The sequence below is a fragment of the Rhinatrema bivittatum genome, chromosome 13, assembly GCF_901001135.1.
Source record: "Rhinatrema bivittatum chromosome 13, aRhiBiv1.1, whole genome shotgun sequence".
Classification (NCBI taxonomy): Eukaryota; Metazoa; Chordata; class Amphibia; order Gymnophiona; family Rhinatrematidae; genus Rhinatrema; species Rhinatrema bivittatum.
Window position 1 is genome coordinate 28,992,242 of NC_042627.1, and position 25,271 is coordinate 29,017,512.

The 25,271-nt window shown below is 41.3% G+C and overlaps 1 protein-coding gene across 3 annotated transcripts in view; it reads left to right on the plus strand.

Moving 5' to 3' along the window:
• The window catches only part of VPS13C (vacuolar protein sorting 13 homolog C), a 483,673-nt gene that overhangs the window by 18,234 nt on the left and 440,168 nt on the right, over positions 1 to 25,271 (plus strand). For all 3 annotated transcript variants that reach the window (XM_029575527.1, XM_029575524.1, XM_029575525.1), the window contains exons 2-4: positions 2,248 to 2,291; positions 8,219 to 8,261; positions 25,165 to 25,260. In XM_029575527.1, the coding sequence (XP_029431387.1) occupies positions 2,248 to 2,291; positions 8,219 to 8,261; positions 25,165 to 25,260 (183 nt within the window). The remainder of the gene's footprint in view (positions 1 to 2,247; positions 2,292 to 8,218; positions 8,262 to 25,164; positions 25,261 to 25,271) is intronic.

Sequence of the window (25,271 nt, forward strand, 5' to 3'; positions counted from 1 at the left end):
CCCTGATTCCTGTCCTGCAAAGAGGGGACTGGCTTTCCTTCCTCAGTCTCAAGGATGCATACGCCCACATTGAGATCTTCCCCAGTCATAGGAAGTACCTTCAGTTCGTTGTGGGCGAGAGGCATTTCCAGTCTGCTCAGGAAGCACAGTGCCAGATCAACTTCCTGGAACTTTGAGCGATCCATTACATGCTCTGGGCATTCCGGGATCACTTATCCAACAAGGTGGTCCTGATCCAGAGCAACAGTCAAGTGGCGATGTAATATATCAACAAACAGGGAGGTATGGTATCATTCTGTGCCAGGAGGCGTTTTAGATTTGGCCTTCGGCTCAGTCCTAGGGCATGCTGCTATGAGCCATGTATCTTGCGGGGATAGAGAATGTGGTGGCGGACCAGCTGAGTTGGACCTTTCGACCCCATGAGTGGTCCCTGAATCTGGCAGTGGCAGACCGGATCTTCTGGCTCTGGGGGACTCCAGACATGGATCTCTTCACCTCAATCTGCAACAGCAAAGTAAAAAAAAGTCTGCTCCCTGTACAGGTAGGGTAACAAACCAGCCTTGGACACCTTTGTCCGCCATTGGGGCAGGGGCCTTCTGTATGTGTATCCTCACTTCCCCTGGTGATGAAGCTCCGACAAGATAGGTGAACAATGATCCTCATAGCCCCTCACTGGTTGAGGCAGATCTGGTTCCCGCTCTTGTGGGATCTCTCTATCAGGGTCCCAATTGGTCTGGGGACTTCCCCTGACCTCATCATGCAGGATCAGGGCAGTCTGCACCATCCCAACCTCAGGGCGTTGTCTAATGGCCTGGATGTTGAGAGGCTAATCCTGCAGCCCATTGACCTGTATGAAAGGTAACCGAGACTTGCTTCATTTTCTGCTAGTGCAAACACTAGTCTATTAGGCTGCTGTTCTCCAGCTGGCGCATATTCCTAGGTGGAGTGCATCAACTTATTGTGCAAATAAAGTCAGCTCTTATGTGCATGATGTGCTTTACAGCATATTGTATTTGATGTTCTAAAAGAAGACTGTTTACAGTTTTACTTTTTTTGCTCTTTTTTTTTTTTTTGATTGGCTAATGTCTTTTAGAAGTTGCCCCATTTTTCTTTTTCTGCTAAGTTTGGGAGGGGAAGAGAACTGCCATTAGATTTCATCTATGGCTTGGTGTGTTTTTCCTCCTTTTTGTCCTATTCTTCAGTTCCTTAACAACCATACTCCATGGAGCAATGGCTCTCTGGCTTCCTATAACAAGGCTTCCTTAATAACTTGATATAAATGTGCTCTTTGTCTTTGAATGAAGCCAGTGTGCCTTCCTCATTCCCTCTAGCTGGGAATAATGTGCCTACAGAAGAACTGACACTTTGCTGTTGGCCTGGTCCTCGCCAACCCTCAATAAGGGTTTTTCCGAGTAGACTTCTTGTATATTAATATTGTGTAGATGTTTACCCAACTATTCAGAACATGTTTTGCATTTTCTAGTAAAATGGAGGGGATTTATTATAGCAGGGGTAGGCAGTGTCGTGGATGTCCTGAAAACCAGAATTGTTTGTGGCACTCCAGGGCTGGAGTTGCCTATTTGTGGACTATTCAGTCATTGAACAAGTCACCTTCTTAGATGGTTGAGGCAAACTTACTAAATTGTGACCATCATATAAAGACACCACTTGCACTCATAGACAGTGTAAATAATAACTGTTAACAAGACTGCATCATAAGTATAATCATTTGTCTTTATAGTCAAGAACTTTTTTTAGACAATTTTTCAAATTTGCATTTCTTTAAATGATGTCAACTGACACTGACAGTGTATTGTGTACTCGACATGATCCTTAGTCCTTGTCAGCGGGTCTATCCATTTTAATAGAGATGCCGACAAGGACTGTGAGGATTGTGCCTTGAGTACACAAAATACTTTTTAATAGGGAATTTCTTGATAATGATAGCTGCTTCTTTATTCACAGATGGCTGATAATCTATATAGTTTAACATGGCTTGTATTTATTCATAGCCTTTTGAATATTACCTACTGAATACTGTGTACAGGTTTTGACATTGGTTTTTATAAAAGTCATATTTAGCTTTCTGGCCCTTCTATATATCCTGTGCTGGAGAACACACAAACTGGCCATGTGAATGCTTTATGCTGTGGAAATGTGCTTGTCAGACATGTTGGAACGAATCCTATCTATTTTAAACCCAGTTTAGAGTAATGTTTTCTTACAATCTCTTCTTTGATTTTTAAGGCAATGTGGCTCTAGAAAACCTTCAGATAAAAGAAAATGCATTGGTAAGTATTATAATCAAGTTTAATAGAGTTCCTTATTTTGCTGTTTCTCCTATCTATATACTATATATAAAAGGCATGTGTCTGTTAGTCACATTGTCCTGTCTGTGGCCACCAGTTATGCCGAAACAGTGGAAGGTATGCTGTACAAAGATAATGTGCTCTGTGTGTAAAGCCCTGTTGCACACACGCAGGTGCATGTGCACAGACACATACAGGCATCCATGCACAGGTACCCATACATAGACAGGCTCCCCCAAAGACACACACATGCTGTTATTGGCCAGACAACTTGAGCAACCTGGCTACTATTTGCCAATATGCTTTTTTTCTGAAACCCTGTCTCATGTTCCCATACACAGGGACAGAAAGGCTTAGACACACACAGGCTTGCAAAGACTTACAGGCCCCTCTACACACATATACATAGGCATAAATTCAGGCATAGATAGGCAGAGACACAGACAGTCAAGCAGATTCCCACACAGGCAGATGCACAGGCATGGGCACACAGATGGTTACACACAGGCTGTCATAGACCAGACTACCCGAACAACACTAGGCACTTTTCGCTAGTATGTGTTTGTCTTTCCATCTCTCGCTCTCTGCATCGCACGCTTGTGCTCTCTCTGCATCTCCATCTCGCTCTGTATATGTATTTCTCACTCATATATAATGTTTACATTGTGTGTTGCATACGAGACTTCAAGCAGTGTTATCTAAATTATAAGAATTTTATAGAAAGATAAAGAGACAGATGATAGCTTTGGTTTTATTTACTAGGTTTTTTTTTTCTGTGGCTATGAAGAAATAAAGATCAATAAACTAGTTGTGAAGGTACAGAGAAGGGCGATCAAAATAAGGGGAATGGAACAGCTCCCCTTTGAGGAAAGACTACAGAGGTTAGGACTTTTCAGCTTGGAGAAGATACGGCTGAGGGGGGATATGATAGAGGTGTTTAAAATCATGAGAGGTCTAGAACGGGTAGATGTGAATCGGTTATTTAGTCTTTCAGATAATAGACTAGGGGGCACTCCATGAAGTTAGCATGTGGCACATTTAAAACCAATCGGAGAAAGTTGTTCACTCAACGCACAATTAAACTCTGGAATTTGTTGCCAGAGGATGTGGTTAGTTCAGTTAGTATAGCTGTGTTTAAAAAAGGATTGGATTGGATAAGTTCTTGGAGGAGAAGTCCATTACCTGCTATTAATTGAGTTGACTTAGAAAATAGCCACTGCTATTACTATCAACGGTAACATGAAATAGACTTAGTTTTTGGGTACTTGTCAGGTTCTTAAGGCCTGGATTGGCCACTGTTGGAAACAGGATGCTGGGCTTGATGGACCCTTGGTCTGACCCAGTATGGCATGTTCTTATGTTCTTAGGTGATACTTGATTTTAAAAGAACTAAATAATGTTTGTGACTAGCTTTAAAAAGCTATGCACAGACTTGATGAAAAGTAACACAGTGAGTTCATTCCACTTTGACCTGATAAAAGGAACAGAGCTCTTGAAGGCTAGTCATAGTTCTGTTATCAGTCTAGTGATGGTGCAATTTGCCTTAAGGGCTGCAAATTGCATGAAGGCAATGTCTGTCAATATCTTGTGCAGGTTCATTGTGGATATCCTCCTACTACATATTTCTACAGCAGACGTGTTATGTTTGAAAACTGGATTGGTTTACAGTCCTTGACTAGAATTGCTAACCACCAATTTCATGTATTGTTTGTTGTTGTGTAAGCTGCTTTAAACAGCTCTCTGATAAAACAAATAAGTGGAAGCAAATAAATGGTTTAATAAAAAGTTATCACCTTTATTGCTGTGTATCCAAGTGTACCAACATGGCAACCACTCTCCTGTTTCTGTGGAGTAATCTGTATAATGTTTCCAGGTTCTGAATAAAAAGTAGATTGACACTTCCATATCATCAGAAGCCTTTGATTTTATTCTGTAAGCAGGCAATGGTATAACATACTGTATAGGATGCCCTGAGGATATTTGTTCTGGGAAATTCAGCAATTTGATGCTGCATTAGTAGCAATGTTTATTTTAAGACAATTCAGTAAACAAAAATAGTTTTGTCATTTTTGGTTCTAGTTTTGGTAATTTATTTGAGAGAGTGTTATTGAATGTTTCTGAAAGCATTTACATTTGTGCCATTTTCGCTAATAAGCAGGTAGATGAGGATTTTGGTGTGCTGACCCTAATCACGACTCACGCAGACTCATGTTCTTACAATTAAAGCATGACCTTAGCATGTACCATTGAAAATCTAGCCTCCAGGGAAGAGAATGTTTAATAAAGGACGTGTTCTTGAGTCGTTTTTTATTTAAGGAAGAAAAGTGTAAAAATTAGGGGGGGGATCCATTTGTGGCCCCAAGAGGCTTTTCCCTGTTCTCTGCTGCCACCACCACCCTCCTCTCCTTGGGTGTCCCTCCCCATATAATAGCACGGTTTGTAGACATGGTAGGGCCCAAACTGGCCTCTTCAGTGGCATCGGGAGGCAAAATGGTCTGGGCAATGGCTTTCGTGGGACTCCTATGGTCACATGCTGCTGCTGGCTCCTTTTTATCTTTGTGTTGTGGGGCCTGGGGAACCCCACCAACCCTTCTGCTCCTGGCTCTGGCTCTACCTGCCCCCTCCCCTCCCCTCCTTTTTTTTTTTTTTTTTTTTTTTTTTTTTGCATGTGTAATTTTCCGCTGGCAGAAAGTTATGCACATGAGGCTAATATTCAAAGGGAATTGTTTAATTTTTGAGTTGCTGTCAAAGCAATTCTGGATGCTTCTGGGAGTGGTATGAATCTGCTGCACTCCTGGAGGTTTTGGTGGATCTGGATGGGGTGGGGGGAGCGGGAAGTGTTCTGGATCTAGCCTATAACTTTCTTTTCGGCAAGATAAGATGGGGAGTGATGCTTCAGGCTTCTATGGCTTATGATTTTTTTTTCTTCTTCCACCAGACCAATCTAGATGCTTGGGTCTTGATCCTCTACTAGCAGATACAGACAAGGAATAACTATAGAGTATCCTACCACGTAGTTCTTCAGTTTTCTTTTTTTGTTTGCAGGAGGGAGCTTGTTCACTTCAGTGGCCATCTGGTTGAGCAAAAATGAGCTTGCTCTGTCTCTTGTTGGGAGGCTTGACAGCCAGAGGAGTCTTTTTCCCTTTTGTCCTGTCCTCCACCCATCTTTGCCTCCTCTACTTCTAAGCAGAAGCTTTTTTTTGGTTAAAGAGCTGCAAATCTGTTCCTGCAGGGAATTTGTGGTTACCTGTATTTTATTTTATTTTTTTTGAGTGTCTGGATAGGGGGCAGAAAAGTAAAAAAAAAAATCTTCGTCATTGACTCGAAGATATAAGGAGTGTTCTGGGAGGAGGTGGTGGTGAGTGCTCAGCAGCTAGTTTGTGTCCTGTTTCTGTGATGGGGGATGTTGAGTTCAACCTCATGAGCAGTCTGTCCATTTCAGTACTGCTGAGCACTCTGTTTTTTTCTGTTAAGCAGGGCTGAATTAACCATTACATATGGGTGACTTCATCTGACATCACCAAACGGATCTCTCTTAAATCATGGAGGTTTTGCTCTATTGAGCATGTGTGGGAATTTCCATGCGCCCCAGTCTTTTTCATGAATCTTTGTTTTTCTATGCAAATTTGTATACATTTGTTTTTAAAGTTGCCTTGCTACCTCAGTTGCATACTTATGTAAGCAGCATTTTTCATTTAAATTTTTTTTTACAAAAACAGAGAAATATTGAATTGTGATTTTGAAAATTGACATTAAGAGCATACTGGTTTGCAGTAAACATACTACAGTAATTTACTGCAATGTTTACATCCCAATCTGTGTGATTTTGTAATCCACAAAAATCTGCTGGCTTCTTGGGGGGGGGGGGGGGTGTTGAATATTTTTGTACACCACTGTATGTAACACCACCTATTCCATAATGAGGGCAATTATTAACCTCTCTGACATAGATGTGTTTTTCTTACAATTACATTGATATGCTTAATGTATATCTGTGTCCACAGATCCCTCCCTCTTCCCCACTGCCTCAAACCCTCCTGCCCCCACCAAGTTCTCTCTCCTACTCTGCCCCCAGGCTTCATCCCAATTTGTGTTCTTTCCCCATCCCTAGGCTTCCACAAAGTTCTCACTCAACCCCACAGCTCTCTCCCCAAGTTTGACCCTACCATGCTTGTGCTCTTCCTCTGCTTAGGCTTGACTCCACTGTGCCGCCACCTCCATCACTGTCTGCACGGGCCAAGAACACTGCTGCCTGAAGTGGAGGAATAGCCTAGTGGTGAGATGAAGTTGAGAGCCAGGGTTCAAATCTCACTTCTTCCACTGATGCTACTTGTGACCTTTGGCAAGCCATGTCACCTTTCTTTGCCTTAGGTACCAATTAAATTGTAAACAATCTGGGGCAGGGAAACACCTATTGATCCTGATTTTAACGCACCTTGAATTCAGGTTTGGAATGGCGAGTAATCAAATCCAAACCTCCCACCACTGCCTCTTCTGGTAACACTGCTGTCTCTTCCTTCCACATCAACAAATTCTTGTCAAAAATGTACAGTTCGGTGCAAGAGGAGAATGCTGTGCTTCTGCTCTGTGAAGTTGTGCAGAATTTCTTTAGGAATATTAAACAGTTTAGGAAGCTTCTGCTTGTAGAATTAGACTTCTGGGTTTTATTTTTTTGAGCAGGTTTGAATAAGCCATTATTTATTCATGGTTTGTGGTTGCAACTAGAGGTGTTACACCATTTCGAGGTTGATATTAAAAAGCTATTTAGATGGAGAACTGGAAGGTTATCCATCCAAATGGCAAAAGCAGCATATTGAAAGACTTAAGTGCCTAAATTCTAACATACATTGGAGATGTTCGGGTGGGAAGGAGGTGTTTTGGGGAGAAGCGGAGTTAGCCGCATAAAACAGTTAACTCAATAGTCAGAATTAGCCGCTTAACTTATGCAGCTACCTTTTGGTCATGCCACTGACCTTTCCTAAAGTTAGCTGCATAAACATATGTGGTTAACTTTAAGATAGCTGGGTATATTCAGTTGTGCCGCTGAACATAACCTGCTAGTTAACTAGATATGTTTATCCAGCTAACTAGTCAAGCTGCTCAACAGCTGAATATTGTCCCCATGTCCACATCGTGAGCCATCTTTTCCTGAAAGAATGACTATCTAAATCTTAATTTTAGAAAGATGAGAGAAGTGTCAAAAATACGGACTCCTGCTGAGGCTAATTGTGAGGTTCATTTTAGAACCCTGTTCTAGAGCTCCTGCTAAAGTGAACTGTGCCAGTATTGTGCTATTAATGTGATCACTGAGAAATGATCTGCTTTGAGATTCTCGACTTGGTGCTGTATATTAAATTTTAAAATTAATTTCTGCTCAATTTATCTTGTTGGTAATGGTTTTTTTTTTTTTTTTTGCATACTGCTTGACAGTGGGAATTTATAGTATGGACTCTTAAACTAACTCTTCATAGCAGTCCAGCTCATTGTGTTGTGATTTTTTTTAACTAATTAATAGAGCCATACCCTAAAACAGTGGTCCCCAACCCTGTCCTGGGGGCCCACCAGCCAGTCGGGTTTTCAGGATACCCACAATGAATAAGCATGAGAGAAAATTTGCATGTTTTGGAGGCAGTGCATGCATACATATTCATTGTGGATATCCTGAAAACCCGACTGGCTGGTGGGCCCCCAGGACAGGGTTGGGGACCACTGCCCTAAAATACTCAAGTGGCTAATATCCTACAGATTTAGTTTCCTAGGCTGCTTTGTGATATGCTAAAGTTTTTCCTATTTTGTGTTTATGGTAAAAATTTGTAGCACATCTTACCCATAGTGCATTAACATCTTTGTTCTCATGCTGTTTTCTTTCTCAAACATTTTAACACCAACTTTTTTTTGTGTTCTACTAGAGTGAACTGGATGTCCCTGTTAAAGTGAAGGCTGGGCAAATTGGTGAGTAAATAATTCTTAAATACTAGTAAATATTAACTGCAATGTCTGGTTCTATTTATATTTATTAACTGCAATGTTTGACTCTACTAAAGTTTGATAACTAACATCTGTATACCCCTCCAAGTTCCTCATTCGCCCTGTTTAATGTAATTTCCCTTCTGTTACAAGTTACTAGTAAACTGATATGATGTTACGACGAATACAGGTATAAAAAAAACATTAAATAATGCTGTAGCAAAATGTGAAAAGGCAACTATGCTCAAATAGACAACCCAAAATTAGTCATACCAAAGAAAAAAGGGGAATACTTGCTTTTTTTTTTTGATGGAAGATACTTCCAGCTCAATGGGATTAAAATAGTTATAGACCAGTAACACCCCTACCTTCCCTGGTGGTCAGTGGTACCTGAAATGATCTGGAGCCTCGTCGTGGCAACCTCCCCCCCCCCCCCCCCCCCGCAATGGATGAATCAAGAGTAGCTTAGTTAAATAGGGGGAAGGGGACCTGTGCTTTGTGAGCTACTCCCTGTGGCAGTGAATAAGGTCAGAAGCTTGCCAGGATCTCAACACTGGCATGAGTAATTAAATTGTATCTCCCAGTGGTGGATAGCACAAAATATTTCAGCATACAGGAAAATGACTTAATGCTATTTTGTGCTTCTTATATATATCACAATCTAAATATAAATGCAATATTAAAAAAAAAAAGTGGATGTGAGTTAGTTACGTTGTTGGTAAATATACTTATGTAAGATAATTGTCTACAATTTTAATAACATTTTACTTATTTTGGTACAACTTCTCAAGTGGTCTTCTGGCCCTATTTTCAAAACCACCTGACACAATTGTTCAATAGGAGAAGCTGTGTGGAAAAAGTTACTGTGTTTCTGTGTTTTTTCCTTTTTCTTTTGAAATGGTGAACATGAAACAAATGTTGCCTTTAAACACTTTCATAGTTTGTAATATTTTTTTGTGCTGCTAGCATTTGACAATACATTTTTAACTATGAAGACTGACACTGTAATTTCTTAATATTTTGTTCACATTGATTCATTTTTGCTTTCCAAAAAGCAATTGGCCTCTGATTTTTTTTTTCTCTTGTCCCTTATAAGTGTTTTTTTTTAAGGTACTGTGCATTTAGTATCCTTTTTGACAGTGAATTTGGCTACAGTTTGCAGGTGAGAATGGGTATTTGATGCAGTGGTAGTTCTATGAAGCTATAGTTTGATTAGAAAATCCTGGAAGTGTCATCCTGTTGTAAAGAATCAGATAACATATATTGTACATATTCAAAATTGCTTGAATGTGTCTTCTATGAAATTTAGCAATATCATGATCTGTTGTGTTGCCAAATAGAATATTTAATACATTATGATTAAATTGACTTATTTTTGTGTTTTCTCCCTCCGTTTTAAACTCTTATGGTTCATAATTGTTAGGGAAATGGACCCTTGGGCCGAGGTGAGGTTGGCACTACTCAGATAGGAGCCCTGCAGGTCCTCACAGTTGGCAGGCAAAGCTGGCTGGAGCAGAGGCCCAACAGGAACTTCACCAATACCAGCCCTCGTTCCCCATAGGTTAAGCCCTCTGGTGCTGAGGCCAGCTGGACTTATATGCAGGACTCTGGGAAGAGATAAATCTGTTGCGGAAGGTGTTGAAGGCCAGCAGGCGTGAAACAGTCCAAGCAGTAGTCGGGGCAGACAGCAGAGACTGGTGCAGGCAGAGTTTGTGAGTGTCATGGTCTGGGCAGGCAGAGTTCAAGCAAGACGATGAGCAGGCAATGGTCACAGGGCAGATGAAAGGCAGCAGCGTTGAGAAGCAGTCCAAAGTCAAGCCAGGAATCCAACTGAAGATTGAGCCAAGAGTCCACCAGAAGTCAAGCCAGGAGGTCAATCCGAGGGGGTTGAGGCAAGGTGGAACAGTAGAAGGGGATACTGAAGATAGATGAGGGACCGCATGTCAGGAACGCAGGAGAAAGCCAGACCGAAGAAGGACCGGGAACAAATGCAGGAACTCTAGAGCAGAACCAGGAACACAAAGACAAGACACAGAAGCAAGGTCAGGAACCAGGAATGCAGAGGCAAACGGCTACTATGAGGAGTTTGACCTATTGCCAAGGTGTCTGAGGCAGGTCAGATCAGGCCTTAAATAGAGGAAGATCTGCAATGTCATCCGAGGGGACTACGGTGGATTTCCCACCATGGGCCCATTAAATTTGCCGGAGCTGCATGCGCGCCTAGGGACACCCTGCTCAGCTGAATGGGATCCATAGTGTGGTGTGTTGGGCCTGCATGGTGGCCTAGCAGCGGTGTCGGTGGCACTCCTCTGACCCAGGGCTGGAAGTAAAAGCAGCCAGTGACAGGACATACCCGTAATCGGCCAAATGCAACAACATCACTTCTGTAAATTGAGCTGCATGAACCACGGATAAGTGCATAATCCTTATTAAAATTATTCAGTACCGTTGTTACATCCCTTCACTTTTGCCATTTTAACTTAAGCATCACCCTACTTTGTAATCTTGCTCCATGTAACATATCTGACTAGTGACCTAGTTTTTATTTATTTTTTTGTTTTACATATTGCTTTAGTTCAATTTTGCTTTCTTAATACACTACATTTTTATTAAAGCTTTCTTTAAGAGCGATATCAACAAAATTACATCAACTGTTGCATGCTATACAACATTACAATTAAACATCACGAAGTAATGTTATAATCATATTATAACATTTTTCTTCTTCTCCTGCTGCCCCCACCCCCAGATCAACCTCATTAAACACTCTTTTCCTCAACCTATTAAAATGAAGGACAAATTCCGACTTTGACTTGATATCCACAACAAATTTATAGCAAAACTTTACATTCTAACTGTAAGAGAGCTTATAAAAGAATCCTACAAGCTTGGAAATTTTTTCTGGTGAACCGGTTTGCATTTAAGTACAGATTTCTCTATAAGTAATAGGTTGTGCATTTGAATCATCCATGGTCAAACTGGGCAGATCTTTCTTGATCCACCACAATAGAATACATTTTTTTAATGAGACAAGTCCTTTTTATACAGATATCAACACTTAGCATCTTCAGACAAAATCATCTACAATAGGTACAAACTTAGGGGGTCATTTTTCAAAATGCGATAAGGCGTTTTTGCATGCGTTAAGGGCTTATCGCATGCGAAAAGCCCCGTTAACGCATGTGATAGGCCCTTACCGCATGCGAAAACGTGTTTACCGCATGCGATCACACCATATCGTATGGTGCAATGCAAATTCAGAAAATAGGAGGCGTTAGGGGCAGAGAGTGGGCTGGGTTAGCCTGTCTGCGAAGAGCTATCGCACAGTCATAACGCCAATTTTAACTACACCTCTTTGGATTGTGTTAGGCTGTGCGGTAAGGTTTCATTGCCATTTGCGATGTCTCCCATAAGTCCTATTTCAGCTGAATTGATGGGTTCAGAGCCTTGGGGAGAGAGAGAGAGAGAGACTGGCCATAATATCATGGCCCATAGGTAGGTATTTGTAACCCTATGGTAGGCCCACCTAGTAACTCCCAAGATGAGATTTGGGCAATGTTCTCTCAACCTAGCTTGATGTTACCCAGGTAGAGAGTCCATCAAGCTAGGTTGAGAGAACCTTGCCCAAATCTCATCTTGGAGTGAGTTTCTTCACTCTGAAGGCCATCAAATCTTCACAAGAGACCACTGTTCTGTTCGTAGGTGTCACGTAGAATGTCAAAGTGGCCCCTAATCCCCACCTCGAGTTACTAGGTGGGCCTACCATAGGGATACAAATACCTACCTATGGGCCATGATATTATGGCCAGTCTCTCTCTCTCTTTCTCTCTTTCTCTCTCTCTCTCTCTCTCTCTCTCTCTCTCTCTCTCTCTCTCTCTCTCTCTCTCTCTCGTGTGTTCTGGCACTTATCGCAGAATCTGAAATGGTATCGCAATTTGCGCTAACTTAGCTCTTCGCACAGGTAATTAGCGCAAATTGTGATAGATGCTATATTAGCATAAAACACGCCCCTTTTGCTATCGCATGCGGTACTTACCGCATTTTGATAAATCCACCCCTCAGATTGTAAGCCCTCTGGGGATAGGGAAATACCTCCAGTACCTGAATGTAATCCACTTTGAAGTGCTGAAAAAAGTGCAAAAAGCGGAATATAAATCTAAAATAAATCTAAATATCTAAAAGGCAAAAGTCAGCAGCTAAAGCTACATTGATTTGGGTATAAAAAATAAATCATACTCGTTTAATGAGCCCATTTGTTAGTGTAATAAAAAATCTTCCTTGGGGGGAGGAGGAAACAAAATGGCTCCCTGAACGGACACTCGCTGCCCACGCTCCAGCAAGCCTCTAAGATTTTCTTCAGATAATTCGTACCTTTTACAATGCCTCACAAGAGGAAAGGAAAATTGAGAGTTTTCCCATCTGAGCCTCAAATTCCAGCTGGGCAGAGAACCATCCCGCAGTTGCCTCCCCCATATTGCAGATGAGGACACAGCCCTGCTGGAGGTACGGGGGGGGGGGGGGGGGGGGGAGCTCCAACGCCTCCTGGGGATATAGCGCTCAGTCCTCCAGAGCTGCGGTTGCAGCTGGAAGCTTTTCACCCTAACCCTGTCGAGCAGCTGGTGTTGCAGGGGAATGATTCCCCATGTCAGACCCAGGAAGATGGGCAGCTCGGTGCAGTCGAGGAGCGGGAGAGGCTTTTCAGTGCCTCCGTTTCGACTGAGGAAAGAGGAGTTGGAGGAATCGCTATGACATCGAGCGCAGAAGGAAGGGAGGTAAATAAAAGCTTTATGAAGTCCCTTGAAATTAAAAAAAAACAAAACAAAAAACCCCCCAAAAAACAGCTGTTATAACGCTGGAGTCCCTTTGGGACCTAATTGTGGGGCTCGCTGCTGGGCAAAATGAACAGGCCTATAGAGTCGAAACTACCTCCAAAAACTTGACTCTCATGAAAAAGAATGTAAAGTGAAAATGGAAGGACAAAACCAAGCCATTATGGAGATAAAACATGATTTAAAAGGAATAATTGACTCAAATGTTATTACTATGCGGGAACAGTCAATACTAATGCATAGATTAGAGTCAGCAGAAAATTATCTTCGTCAGTTGAATATAAGATTACTGAACTTCCCACAAGTTTTGGGAGACGTTCCTTTATATCATTTAAAAGGTATTTAAAAGAAATTCTGAAGATACCTGAAGAACAAATACCATCAGTAAAAAAGATATATCTCCAACAGAGACAATCAGTTTCAAATTTCACCAATTGGAGATCCTGGGAACTTTGATAACCTTTCAGATTATTTGGAAAGCTCCAGATGTGAAGTGGCAGAATGGTTTTGTTAGTTACCTTTTACTCTGAGTATGATGGAGGGTTAATTATGAAGTATTACTTTAAGAGGTAATATTTATACAATCTTGGGGGTATGATTTGTATTTTCCCCGACTTGTCCAGAGTGACACAATTATGTCAAAGAATTTCTACAATTGCTCCCAGAAGCATTAGTGAACAGTGCTAATTTTATTCTACGTTACCCCACAAAATGTGTCATTAAATTCTCTGGAAATACCTTTGTGTGTTATAACCCTGAACAGCTTAGGCAGTTCTTGAGTTCCAAGGAGCTGGCCTTGGAACAGTAATAACCGTGCATGAAGTAATATGTGGTTATCAGGGTAGCCTTAATGAGATAATACTTCTTTTCCTTTTCTCCCCATAATTATTCCTGTTTTTCTCCCAATGTTACCGCATGTAGAAAGAATATTTCTATTTTGTGATTTATATAAAAAAATTTTCTTTATGTATTCTTATGTTTCTAAGCAAAGTAATCTTTGTTGTAACTAAAAGCTGATAAAAAAAAAAAAAATCTTCCTTAGAACATGTTTGCTGTAACCTAAGAAACCATGCTGTTATGTGCAAGCTGCTTCATCGATGAGCAGGGCTGAATTAGCTATGATATGTGGGTGATGCTATCAGACTGTGCCGAATGGACCACTCTGAGCTCTATTGAGCATGCTTGGGAGTTCCTGCATGAGCATTGCCTTATGAGCCCCTCAGTCAATTTTTTTGTCTGGATGTTCATCGCTTCATCTTTTTCATCTTGATCAATTTTCATCTAAATCGGAGATTTTCCTCTTATGCCTCAATAGTCTCCACAAGAACACTTTTCATTTCAGTAAAATAAAAAATAGAAATTTTCTGTTGGAGAAAATGCCCAGGCTCAAGGAGCCTTCAATTAATGGTTTCAAGGACAGTCTTTAAGTAGAAGATGTCCATCACTGATGGACGATTCCTCCAACTGCAGTTGTATCTGGATGTCCCCCAGGTAGCAAAAAATCTGGCCTAAAACATGGCTGAGCTTTGGGGCTGTTGAAGCTGCTTCTCCTCAGTGAGCTTTGTGGGTGATGAATCTAGCAGGGCTCCTCATCCTGCGGAGACAGTGTCTAGGTTGATGAGCTCTAAAAAATGCCAGTTATTGGTCGATCTGGCCTTGTTGGAGGATGTAAAATAGCCTTGGGGCTCCTCAGAGCAGGGTCTGGATACACCAGTTAGACAGTAGTCTTCTAAGCCAGGGACATTGGCAGTGGCAACCTTGGTATGGTTGGTGCTGCTGAATCTAAGGATCTGACATAGTCAGTGCCAACAAAGTAACATGGATCAGAACAGTATGTGCCATCAAAGTATAAGGCCTTGGTATTGTCTCCGCAGAAGAGCCCGGCAGCATCTATGCAGTCAGTATCACTGGCACGATCAACGCATTCAGCCTTCGCATAGGTGCCAAGCAGCAGAAACCTCTCTGCAGTCTGTGCAGGACCCATTAGATCCAAAGCAAGGGTCTTGGCAAAATATGGGGGTGATTCTGTGCAAGTCCCTCTTCCTTTTTGCCAAAGAAGGCTTCCATACCTCTTTATCTCTACTATCCCATCTACACTAGTAGGACCTCTTCGATGGCATCAGGGAGAGGCAAATAGACCAGAATACCATAGCTGGACACCCTGGATCTCATCTGCACAGTCTTGCCTGTAGTTGCTGCTGCCTCAGGACAGACTTGGGAGGTCCAATCAGGAGTGTCTTCACTGAGCTTGGAGGGAGCCTCCCAGAGTGATCTTATTTTAGTCTCAGAAGAATATATATCTTCCCTGACATCACCACAAGAGACCCAACCATTGTACTAGATGTGAAGGTGGCTTTAAGCATCTCCTTTCTCTAGCAACCAGTGACAGCCAGGGATCCAGTTTTATTTTAGATCCCAGGTCCCTTCCCTCAAGGGTGAATCCCAGCTGCATCCACTCCAGTGCAGCAGTTACCTATTCTGGGGTGTTAGTCTCTAGAGGTTGGCTGTATTGGTAACCTCTGCCTTCGGAAGAGAGCGAGTACAGAAGATCTGGCTCCCGATTCACAGGAGCTTGCACCTCCAGGATCACAAGGTACCCTCTCTGGTCTCTTTGGTTGTTTTTGGGATGGTGGGTGAGCATCCTATTCCTATTTGACTTAGAGGAGGGCTTGACAGGCCTCCATCAGATAATTCAGACCTTCCACTAGAGAATCCCTCCCCTAGAAGAAGATTTCGTACTCCTAAATTTCTGGATATAGTAGTGAAAACCATTAACGCTTATGTATGGAGGGATAAAGATCTTCACCTTTCAGTAGCTAGGATGATTCAGGATCGAGCCTGGCCCAGAAAGGTATGGTTCTTTTACCTGGTTTGTGCATTCTCCAATTCTGTTCGGAACCCACCATCACTCCAGCCCAGGGTGGGAAGGGTGTCTTCAGTATCCTGATCTACTTCATCTCAACCTGACAGCATGGATATTTATTTAGGCATTTTATATACCTTTGTCCCCAAAGTAGATCACAATGGTTTACAAGATCCGCATTCATATTCATGATCAGCGATTATATACTGTGTGTTAGCATTCAGCTTCTAGTTCGACACCACATTGTATACATATTCTCATTCATAATCATAAGTATTTTAAGAAATTGAGTGCTCGTTGATCTCTCCATGGACACTGCCCAAGGAAGTGGAAGATATTTTAATTTCTGCAAGAAGATAATCAACTAAAAGGTCATATACCTTTGTGGAAAACATTTCTAACCTGGTGCCAATCATCATCTTCAGATCTTTCTGCTTACGATGCTGTTGATCTTCTTTGATACCTGTTCTCTCTGTCTTCCTCAGGTCTATATATGTCTTTAGTGAGGGTGTACCTAAGTGCTAATGCTACTTAGATAGGAAGCCGATATCCATTCACCCATTGGTCTCAAAGCTGATAAAAGGATTATGGCATATGAAACCCCTGGTCTCCAAACCTGCAGTTCTGTGGGATCTCAATATTGGCCTTGCATGGTCGATGAAACATTTTGTCACGGATGTGAGCCCTTGGGCTGTGGTGTGGTTGATACAGCCTAGCAAGCGAACCCACTAGGCTCATGCTGACAGCAGGAGAACTTACTCTTACAAGGACTGGGTCTAGGGCTTCTGCTATACCTGTCCTGTTTCCTGCAGGTTGAGCCCTTGGGTTCCAGGGGGTCAGCAGGGCTTAGGTGATGGTCCTGTAATGAGTGTCAGGAGAAGCAGACCATGGTCAGAGTGGGCAGCAAGCAAGAAGTGTCAAGAACCAGGCAGCATTCAGGGCAGGTGGAGATCATCAGTGTCAAGGTCCAAGCTATGGTCAGGGCAGGTGGCAGTCAAAGATGTAGTCGGGGTCTGAGGCCTGGGTCAAAACCAGAAGTCAGGCAGAGACAGACAGAGAAGACAGTGATAGGAAACCAAGGCAGGCAAGAGATAGTAAAGCATGACAAAGGGAGGCACGAGGCAAGAATAGACAGCAAAGTAGCAATTCACACTTCAGGAGTAGGAGGACCTGTTGCTGAGGTGTCTGCTTAGAGGCAACTGGAGTTTAAATACCCAGCCGTGTGGACGACGTAAAGGAGCGCTGCAAGACTCTTTCCTGCCATGGAGCCTTGAAAGTCAGGGCAAGTGCACGCGCGCCTAGGGGGAAGCATAGCATGATTAGCTGAGCACTTGATAGTGGTGTCCTTGCCGTGCAGAAATCCTGGCAGAGTCTTGTGGGTCTTGGCAGCTCTGGGGGTAAGTGTGGCTGGTCATGGGGCTTTCCTGTGGCTGGCCAAGCATTACATATGCGTCTGAAATATTGGAAACTGGTATTTCAAGTGGTAATCCTTTCCGAGAGGAGAGTCTGAGTTAAAAGCCCTTGTCTCATACTTCCGTTCGGTTTTCACAGTAGGGTAATGCTACACACTCACCCAGAATTTCGCCTGAAAAGTGTCAGCGTTTCACATTAATCAAGCCATTTCTGTGTCTGAATGTTTTCCCCAAAGCTACATCCCAAAAAAGGTGGAGTACTTCATACCCTGGACTGTAAAAGGGTTATTTCTTACTTGGAATGGACTCAACCACATCTTCAAGCTTCCCAACTTATTGTCTGCTATGACTCCCAACAGGATGGGGAAAGAAGTAGTTCAATATGCTCTAATTGGTTGCCAGAGTACATTGCAAACTGTTCCAGCCTGACTGGTTTCCAGATTAGACATGGTCAAAGCCCATCAAGTGCGAGCCATGGTGGCTTCTGTGGCTCATTTCGAAATTTGTCACACTCAAACATCTGCAAAGCTATGACTTGGCTGTCTTTGTATATTTTCTTGTCTCACTATTGTCTGGACAATCTTTCAAGAAGCAACAGTAAATTTAGACAAGCAATTTTACATAACTTGTTCTCTCAGTAGTCCACTCTCCCTTGGAGAGTTGGATTGCTTAGTAAGTGCTTTGCAATGTAACCCTCATCTTCGGATTCTCCAGATGCTACTTCAGCCCTACTTGCTGACAGAGACAATAAGTTTATTGTAAACTAGATTCTGATTAGACAGGATGAATTAGTCATGTTTAATACCACCCTCCTCCTGGCGAGTCAACTACTCAGCTAAAGATAAGCTCTACAGATGGACTGAGAGGCTCATGAGGCAGTGCTCATGCAGGAACTTCCACACATGCTCATTAGAGCAAAATTGTACTGAGCTCAGAGAGAGTGGTCTGTTTCTTTGTCAGAGTTGTCACCCATATGTCATGGCTAACTCATTCTGCTGTCTATGGAGAACCTCACTTATGGTAAACAAACCCACTTTCATTGATGGCTACATTTTATCAAGTAGGCATCTGAATACTTTAAATGTTGATTTTATCCGTTTTTACCATTATTCCAGTACTAATTGATCTGCAGACACTTTATGACTCATTTGATTTGATATCCTTCATAAAATCCTTTTAATGCATATATGATTAGCATAGTTCTTTAAGTGAAAGTGATGCATAAGAGAACATGAAAGCAAAGGGGTAAATTATATAAGATCTGATTAATAGTTTCTAACAATTACTTGGTAATTAAAAATGTATGTGAAAAATTTAAATATTGTGACTAACACTTAAAAATGATTAAACTGCAGAAGTTGGGAGACGTGCTAAGCAAGAAAGTTGAGTAAGAATAGAGATCACACAGGCAGAATAAAAAATACACTGCAAAATGAGTAACAAATTATGAATTCATTCATGAGTTTTGTAGGACTTTTACAAAATCATAAACTATAATACAGACTAAGGCAAAAGAGTCCAAGGTAAGCAGTAAACTGAATGAGAGACACTGGAAAGCTATGAGCACAAATGCTTGTAGTCTGGGCAATAAAATCCCAGACCTGCAAGCCCTAATGGTGGAAGTGGACTTGGACATTATTGCTGTTATGGAGACTGGTTCACTGAATCTCATGATTGGGATACGGCCATATCATGCTATAACTTGTTGAAGGACAGAGGACAGAAAAGGGGGAGGAGTAGCTCTTCATGTCAAAAATATCCAAGCAACTGAACTGCAAGGAATAGGGCGTAGGGAAGAAGCATTATGGGCCATCCTTAAAAAAAAAACAAAAAACAAAAAAACCCCCAAAACATCCATTTTTATTGGAGTGGTTTACAGGCCTCTGACTCAAACGAAAGAACTAGACAGAGAGCTAGTAGACATCCAGAAAGTTGGAAGAAAAGGAGAAGTGTTGATTGCTAGAGATTTTAATCTGTCGGATGTAAATTGGAGGATCCCTTCTGCAGAATCTAACAGAAGTAGAGAGTTAGTGGATGCCCTGCAAGGGGCTCTGTTCAAATGGTTATAGAATCTATGAGGGAGGGAGTTATTCTCGACTTAGTTCTCACAAACTGGGATAGTGTCAAAAATGTTCAGGTGGGGGACCAACCCAGCACCAATGATCATCAAATGATATGGTTTGATATTGCAAATAGGATATAGAGAAGTCGCATGAAGACCTGAGTTTTGAACTTCAAAAATATGGACTTTGTTGAAATGGGGAAATTCCTCGAGGTGGAACTTGAAGAATGGTAGAAAATGGAAGAAGTGGAGCAAATGTAGGACAAACTATAAAAGGAGCAATTTCAAAGGCAACTAATCTATATGTTAGAAAAGTAAGCAGAAGAAATAAGAAACCTATCTGGTTCTCAAAGGATGTGGCTGATATAATAAAAAGAACAGCATTCAAGAAATATAAAGGATCCCAGAAAGAGGATCACAGGGAAGAATATCTGATTAAACTGAGGGAGGCGAAGAAAGTAATCAGGAAAGCAAAAAGTCAGGCAGAAAGGATTACCAAAGAGGTAAAGGGAGGTGACAAAACATTTTTCAGATACATCAGAGAAAGGTCCAAAGTGGTATAGTGAAACTGAAAGGTGAGAAGGATCAATGTGTGGAAGGAGACTAAGAAAAGGTAGAGATTTTAAACAAATACTTCAGTGTTCACTAAGGAAGACCCTGGAGAAAGATAGTTGCTAGTTAACAAGGCTGTGGATGGGGGTGGAGTAGATGAAACCCTGTTTATGGAATAGCTAGGAAAACTTAAAGTGGACAAAGACATGGCCTGATGAGATTCATCTGAGGATACTGAGGGAGCTCAGAGATGTGCTGGTGAGTCTGCTGAGTGACCTGTTCAATAGATTCCTTAAAACAGGAGTGGTGCCGAAACTGGAGAAGAGCGGTGGTGGTCCTGTTTCACAAGAGTGGGAGCAGAGAGGAGGCTGGAAATTACAGGCCGGTTAGCCTCACCTCTGGGATGGGGAAAGTTAATGGAGACTCTGCTGAAGGAAAGGATTGTGAACTATGTACAGTCTGATGGGTTGCTTGATCCAAGACAGCATGGATCAAGGTCCTGTTTTAAGAATCTGATTTCTTTGGGTGACTAGAGAATTGGATCAGGGAGGAGGCTTGATGTGATTTACTTGGATTTTAGTAAAGCCTTTGATACAGTCCTGTATAGAAGACTCGTGAGCAAAATGAGATGCTTGGGAGTGGGCGCCAAGGTTGTTGCGTGGATTACTGACTTGTTGACGAATAGACAGCGTGTGATGGTAAATGGAACCTACTATGAAGAAGAACTGTGTTGTGGAGTGCCACAGTGATCGGTGTTGGGGACTGGTTCTGTTCAACATTTTTTGAGCGACATTATGGAAGGGATAGAAGGTAAAGTTTGTCTATTTGCAGATGTTACTAAGATTTACAACAGTGTGGAAAGAATGAGATGAGATTTAAGGAAGATTGGTCGTAGATATGGAAACTGGGATTTAATGCCAAGAAGTGCAGAGTCATGCATCTGGGGTGTAGTAATCCAAAAGAGCTGTATGCGATGGGGTTTGAAGGGCTGAGGTGCATGGAGCAGGAGAGAGTCTTTGGGGTGATAGTGTCTAGCGATCTGAAGATGGCAAAGCAATGTGACAAGGCGATAGCTAAAGCCAGAAGAATGCTGTGCTGCATAGAAAGAGTAAACCAGTGTTTAAAAAAAAAATAAAAAATTGGTGATCCCATTGTACAGGTCCTTTGGTGAAGCCTCACCTGGAGGTACTGTGTTCATTTCTGGAGACTGTATCTCAAAAGGGACAGAGACAGGATGGAGGCGGTCCAGAGAAGGGTGACCAAAATGGTGGGAGGTCTTCATCAAATGACTTAGGAGAGTTTGAAGGACCTAAATATGTATACACTGGAGGAGAGGAGGAGCAGGGGAGATATGGTACAGACCTTCAGATACTTGAAGGGTTTTAATGTTGCACGATCTACAACAAACCTTTTCTGTAGGAAAGAGGTCAGTAGAACTAGAGGCCACAAGATGAAACTCTAGGAAGGACAACTCAGAATCAATGTTGGGGAAATATTTCTTCATGGAGAGGGTGGTGGATGCCTGGAATGCCCTTCTGGAGGAGGTGAAGACTAAAACGGTAAAAGATTTCAAAAGGGCATGGGATAAATGCTGTGGATCCCTAAAGGGTAGAGGAGGGAAATGAAGTAAGAGGCATGGAAGTCGCTTACTGGTATGGCAGTTACTACTCTTAACCAATAAGCCTTCATACTGATGATGCAACTTCATCTTTGCTCTCTGCTTCAATGGCAGGGGGTAAAGAGGAAAAGAGAAATTAGATTCAGACAACAACCAACAAGGGCAGTGAACTCTACAGTCTGTGATAACAAATAAGCATGGGGGTAACTTACTTGATGAAGCATTTACTACTCTTAACTTATAAGCCTGATACTACATTTCTGATGCAACTCCAACATTGCTCTCTGCTTCAACAGGGAGTGGAGGGAAAACTGGACTCAAAAAGTAACCAACAAGAGCCCTGACCTTGGCAGTCTGGGAGTCTAAGTGTGGGAGCTTTCTGGGCAGACTGGATGGGCCGTTTGGTCCTTTTCTGCCATCATTTCTGTTTGTGTTTCAGTAGTTTATAGTTGAGTTGAAGCACATTGAGCTGTTAATACTAGAGTTAAACATGTTTTCAGTCTTCTGAATATTTTTTTATCCTGATACTTTCTTCAATATCTAGTATATTGCTAAAAATTTTAAAAAGTTCATTTTTTGGGATTATGGACAGTTGGTTTAACTTCCAAATATTTTTGGGCCATGAAATTTTAAACCGAATCTGTTTCATGTAGTCTTTTTATCTTTATTGGAGATTTATTAATCACTTACCCCAGTGTTTCTCAACCTTTCCCCATTATGACATACCTGATGGATAACGCTCACTTATGTGACACACTGTTCATTAAAATCCACAGCAGAAATTAAAAAAAAAAAGGCACAGTATTACTTTTATTGCTAAGAATGACATACAAGAAAGATAAGTACTGTCTGAGCAGAAATTGCATAAATAGTAAACCTCCCATACCAGATCAGTACCAACTTCCAGCATTCAAATAATATCTTATCTAAGAAAGGGTAACACTGAAAATATTACACCAAGCCCACCAAGCCTTAAAACACCAATATTCCTCCTGTAGGAAAACAGAACAGGGCAGGCTGCTATACAGCCCTACATAGAAACTACATGCCAACAGAATACCTCACCTCAGTCACATGTACAGACTTTCACCTAACAAAAAATAAAGAAAGCATAAATAGAAACATGCAGACAAAATGTGAATTGGAAACCACAATAAGCCAGAGACTCTGTATGCAGTGCAACAAAGGAAAAAGAGAAACATTACCAGTCCTCATAAAACAAATCAAGAAATATAAAAACAATACTAATAAAAAGAACAGATTTCAAAACAGCTGATGAATGGAATAACAGCAGACACAAAGACCACATATAAAAAAAAATGCTCTGCTATCCATACCAAGGAAGTGGTGATGTCACTTCCGGTTTGTGAAGTTTCGTGACCGTTTGAGGAATCGCTATAAGAATTGTTGAAGATGAAGTAAATTTAAATTCTTTAAGAAATTTGTGGTTTGGAAACAACAATTGTGATGTTCTGTTGATGAACTCACATGGGATATTAGAAGTTTTTCCCCTGAGGAAGCCTGCTTGACAGGTGAAACGAAGATCTTCGTCGGGGATTAGTACTGAGCAGTACTTATTGAATCACATTGTGGCAGTAATTAATGGAGGAAAGCCGTGGAGTTGAAAACTACTGGAATCTGCATTGAAAAGCACTTTAATGAACTACATGTGATGACTGAGATGAGATCTTATTGAGTACATGATGTTTATATAGGAGTCAATGTAAAACATTATGATATGGTGCTAGAAATGATGTGTTAAATAAATTGATGATTATATTTGTTCACTGCTATATGCTATTCAGTATGTGATGTTTTAATGTGTGGCTGATTATATTGTATGTATTTAGGGGGTTGTATTAGGATGTATTATTCTTAATAAATGTGTTTTAAAATTATATATGAGATTAATAGTTAAGGTTCTCCTTTTGTGTTGGGTGATAGTGTATATTGGGGAACCGATTTGTGATTTATTTCCCTCAGTATTGTATAGCTATGGGATGCCAGCAGTTGTAGTCTTCCAGAAACACATTAAGTTGACCACAGATGCAGGTGCAAGCATCTTTTGTATAAAGATAAAATCCTTCTAAAGGAACATCGCTTCATAAAGGACTTTATATACCAAAATAGTCTTTGGTTTGATGTAAGAGATCCACTCCAAATTCACCTTTCACTTCCTGGTCCTTCAGCACAGGAGAAGGTGGTGGTGGTGGGGGAAGGATGGACAATGGGAGTAGAGGTGCAAGATTAGGGAGCAGAGTGCCTCTCCTGCTCCTGCCTTAACCTCGCCTCCCTCTCCTGTTGCCTGCAGGCTGTTTGCTAGGAGAAGGGGCTGCAGTGGGAGCAGAGAGATAGCTGAGACTGTAGGCAGAAATCCTGTTTTCTTCAAATGATTGAATTAAGGCATGGGGAAGCTTCAGTTAAGAGTATTGATTATTAGACATGCATTTGTTTAAAATGACACAGACAAGGTCAACGAAGTTTCTTGTCATTTTCACAATGAAATAAACATATGAAATTTTGTGTTTTTTCTTTTATTGTTTTTAGTGCACACTATTCAGCAACAGTGCTTACTACTTTGCAAATAGTGCATATTCTTCCGTAACATGGAAAAAAAGCAGGAAAACTGACAACATAAATTGATCCCCAAACAATATGACACGAATGACATTTTTTGGCCTGCACACCCTTATTGTTTGTGACAGGTCATTTATGCAGCAACAAGCTAATTACCCTTAACAGAATGGGGGTAACCTGAATTGGAGCAGCAGTTACTACCGTATGCAAATTGCTGGGCAGACTAGATGGACCATTTTGGTTTTTGTCTGCTGTCATTAATATGTTACTATGCAGCTTCTCTCGCTGCCATGCAGTCGCAGGAGCCTAGGGGCACTATTGCAACTCAAAACAAAAATGATGTTTTACAGTTAAGTTTGTAACTTAATTTTCCTAACTTGATAAATTGGTGAGTATTGCACATGGTATATGTTTTTTTTATTTGTATATAGTTCTAAATGTTGCTTAAAAACAGTGGTTTTCAGGAAAAAAAAAAGACTTTTTTGCATAGCCAGTTGTGAATCTTTATGCACAATTGTCATGTAATTAATGCAATGTTTTGAAAAATCTGCCACAGAATGTACTAACTCTTGCTGTAGAACCTTAAAAAACAAAACAAACAAAAAAAATCTTCCTCAGGAAATTGGGGGCGCTCTATACTTTGCATCTTGTTGCTGATTTTCCACACAATGCTCTCTTGTCTGCAGTTCTCCCCATCATGGTACAGCATATCCAACTAGCTAGCAAGATGTTATGTCTTCTGTATTATGGTGGTTCTGCACTTAACAGAATTCATTCTTAGTGAGATGTTTCTCCTGTTATGATAAATATCTGCCTACTTTGTATGGAGTAAATTATAAGATTGCGAAGAATAAATGACAGGTCGATTTTCTCAGTCTACAGAGTGTCCTCAGCTAGCCAACTAAACATCTGTTTAGGTTTCATAGTTATGGTCATTGGAGCAGTGTTTCATACTGTATTTCTTGTTTCATATAGATAAACTCACACTTAAAATTCCTTGGAAGAACTTATATGGTGAGGCGGTGGTTGCTGCTCTTGAGGGTTTGTACATACTTGTTGTCCCAGGAGCAAGTAAGTACTTT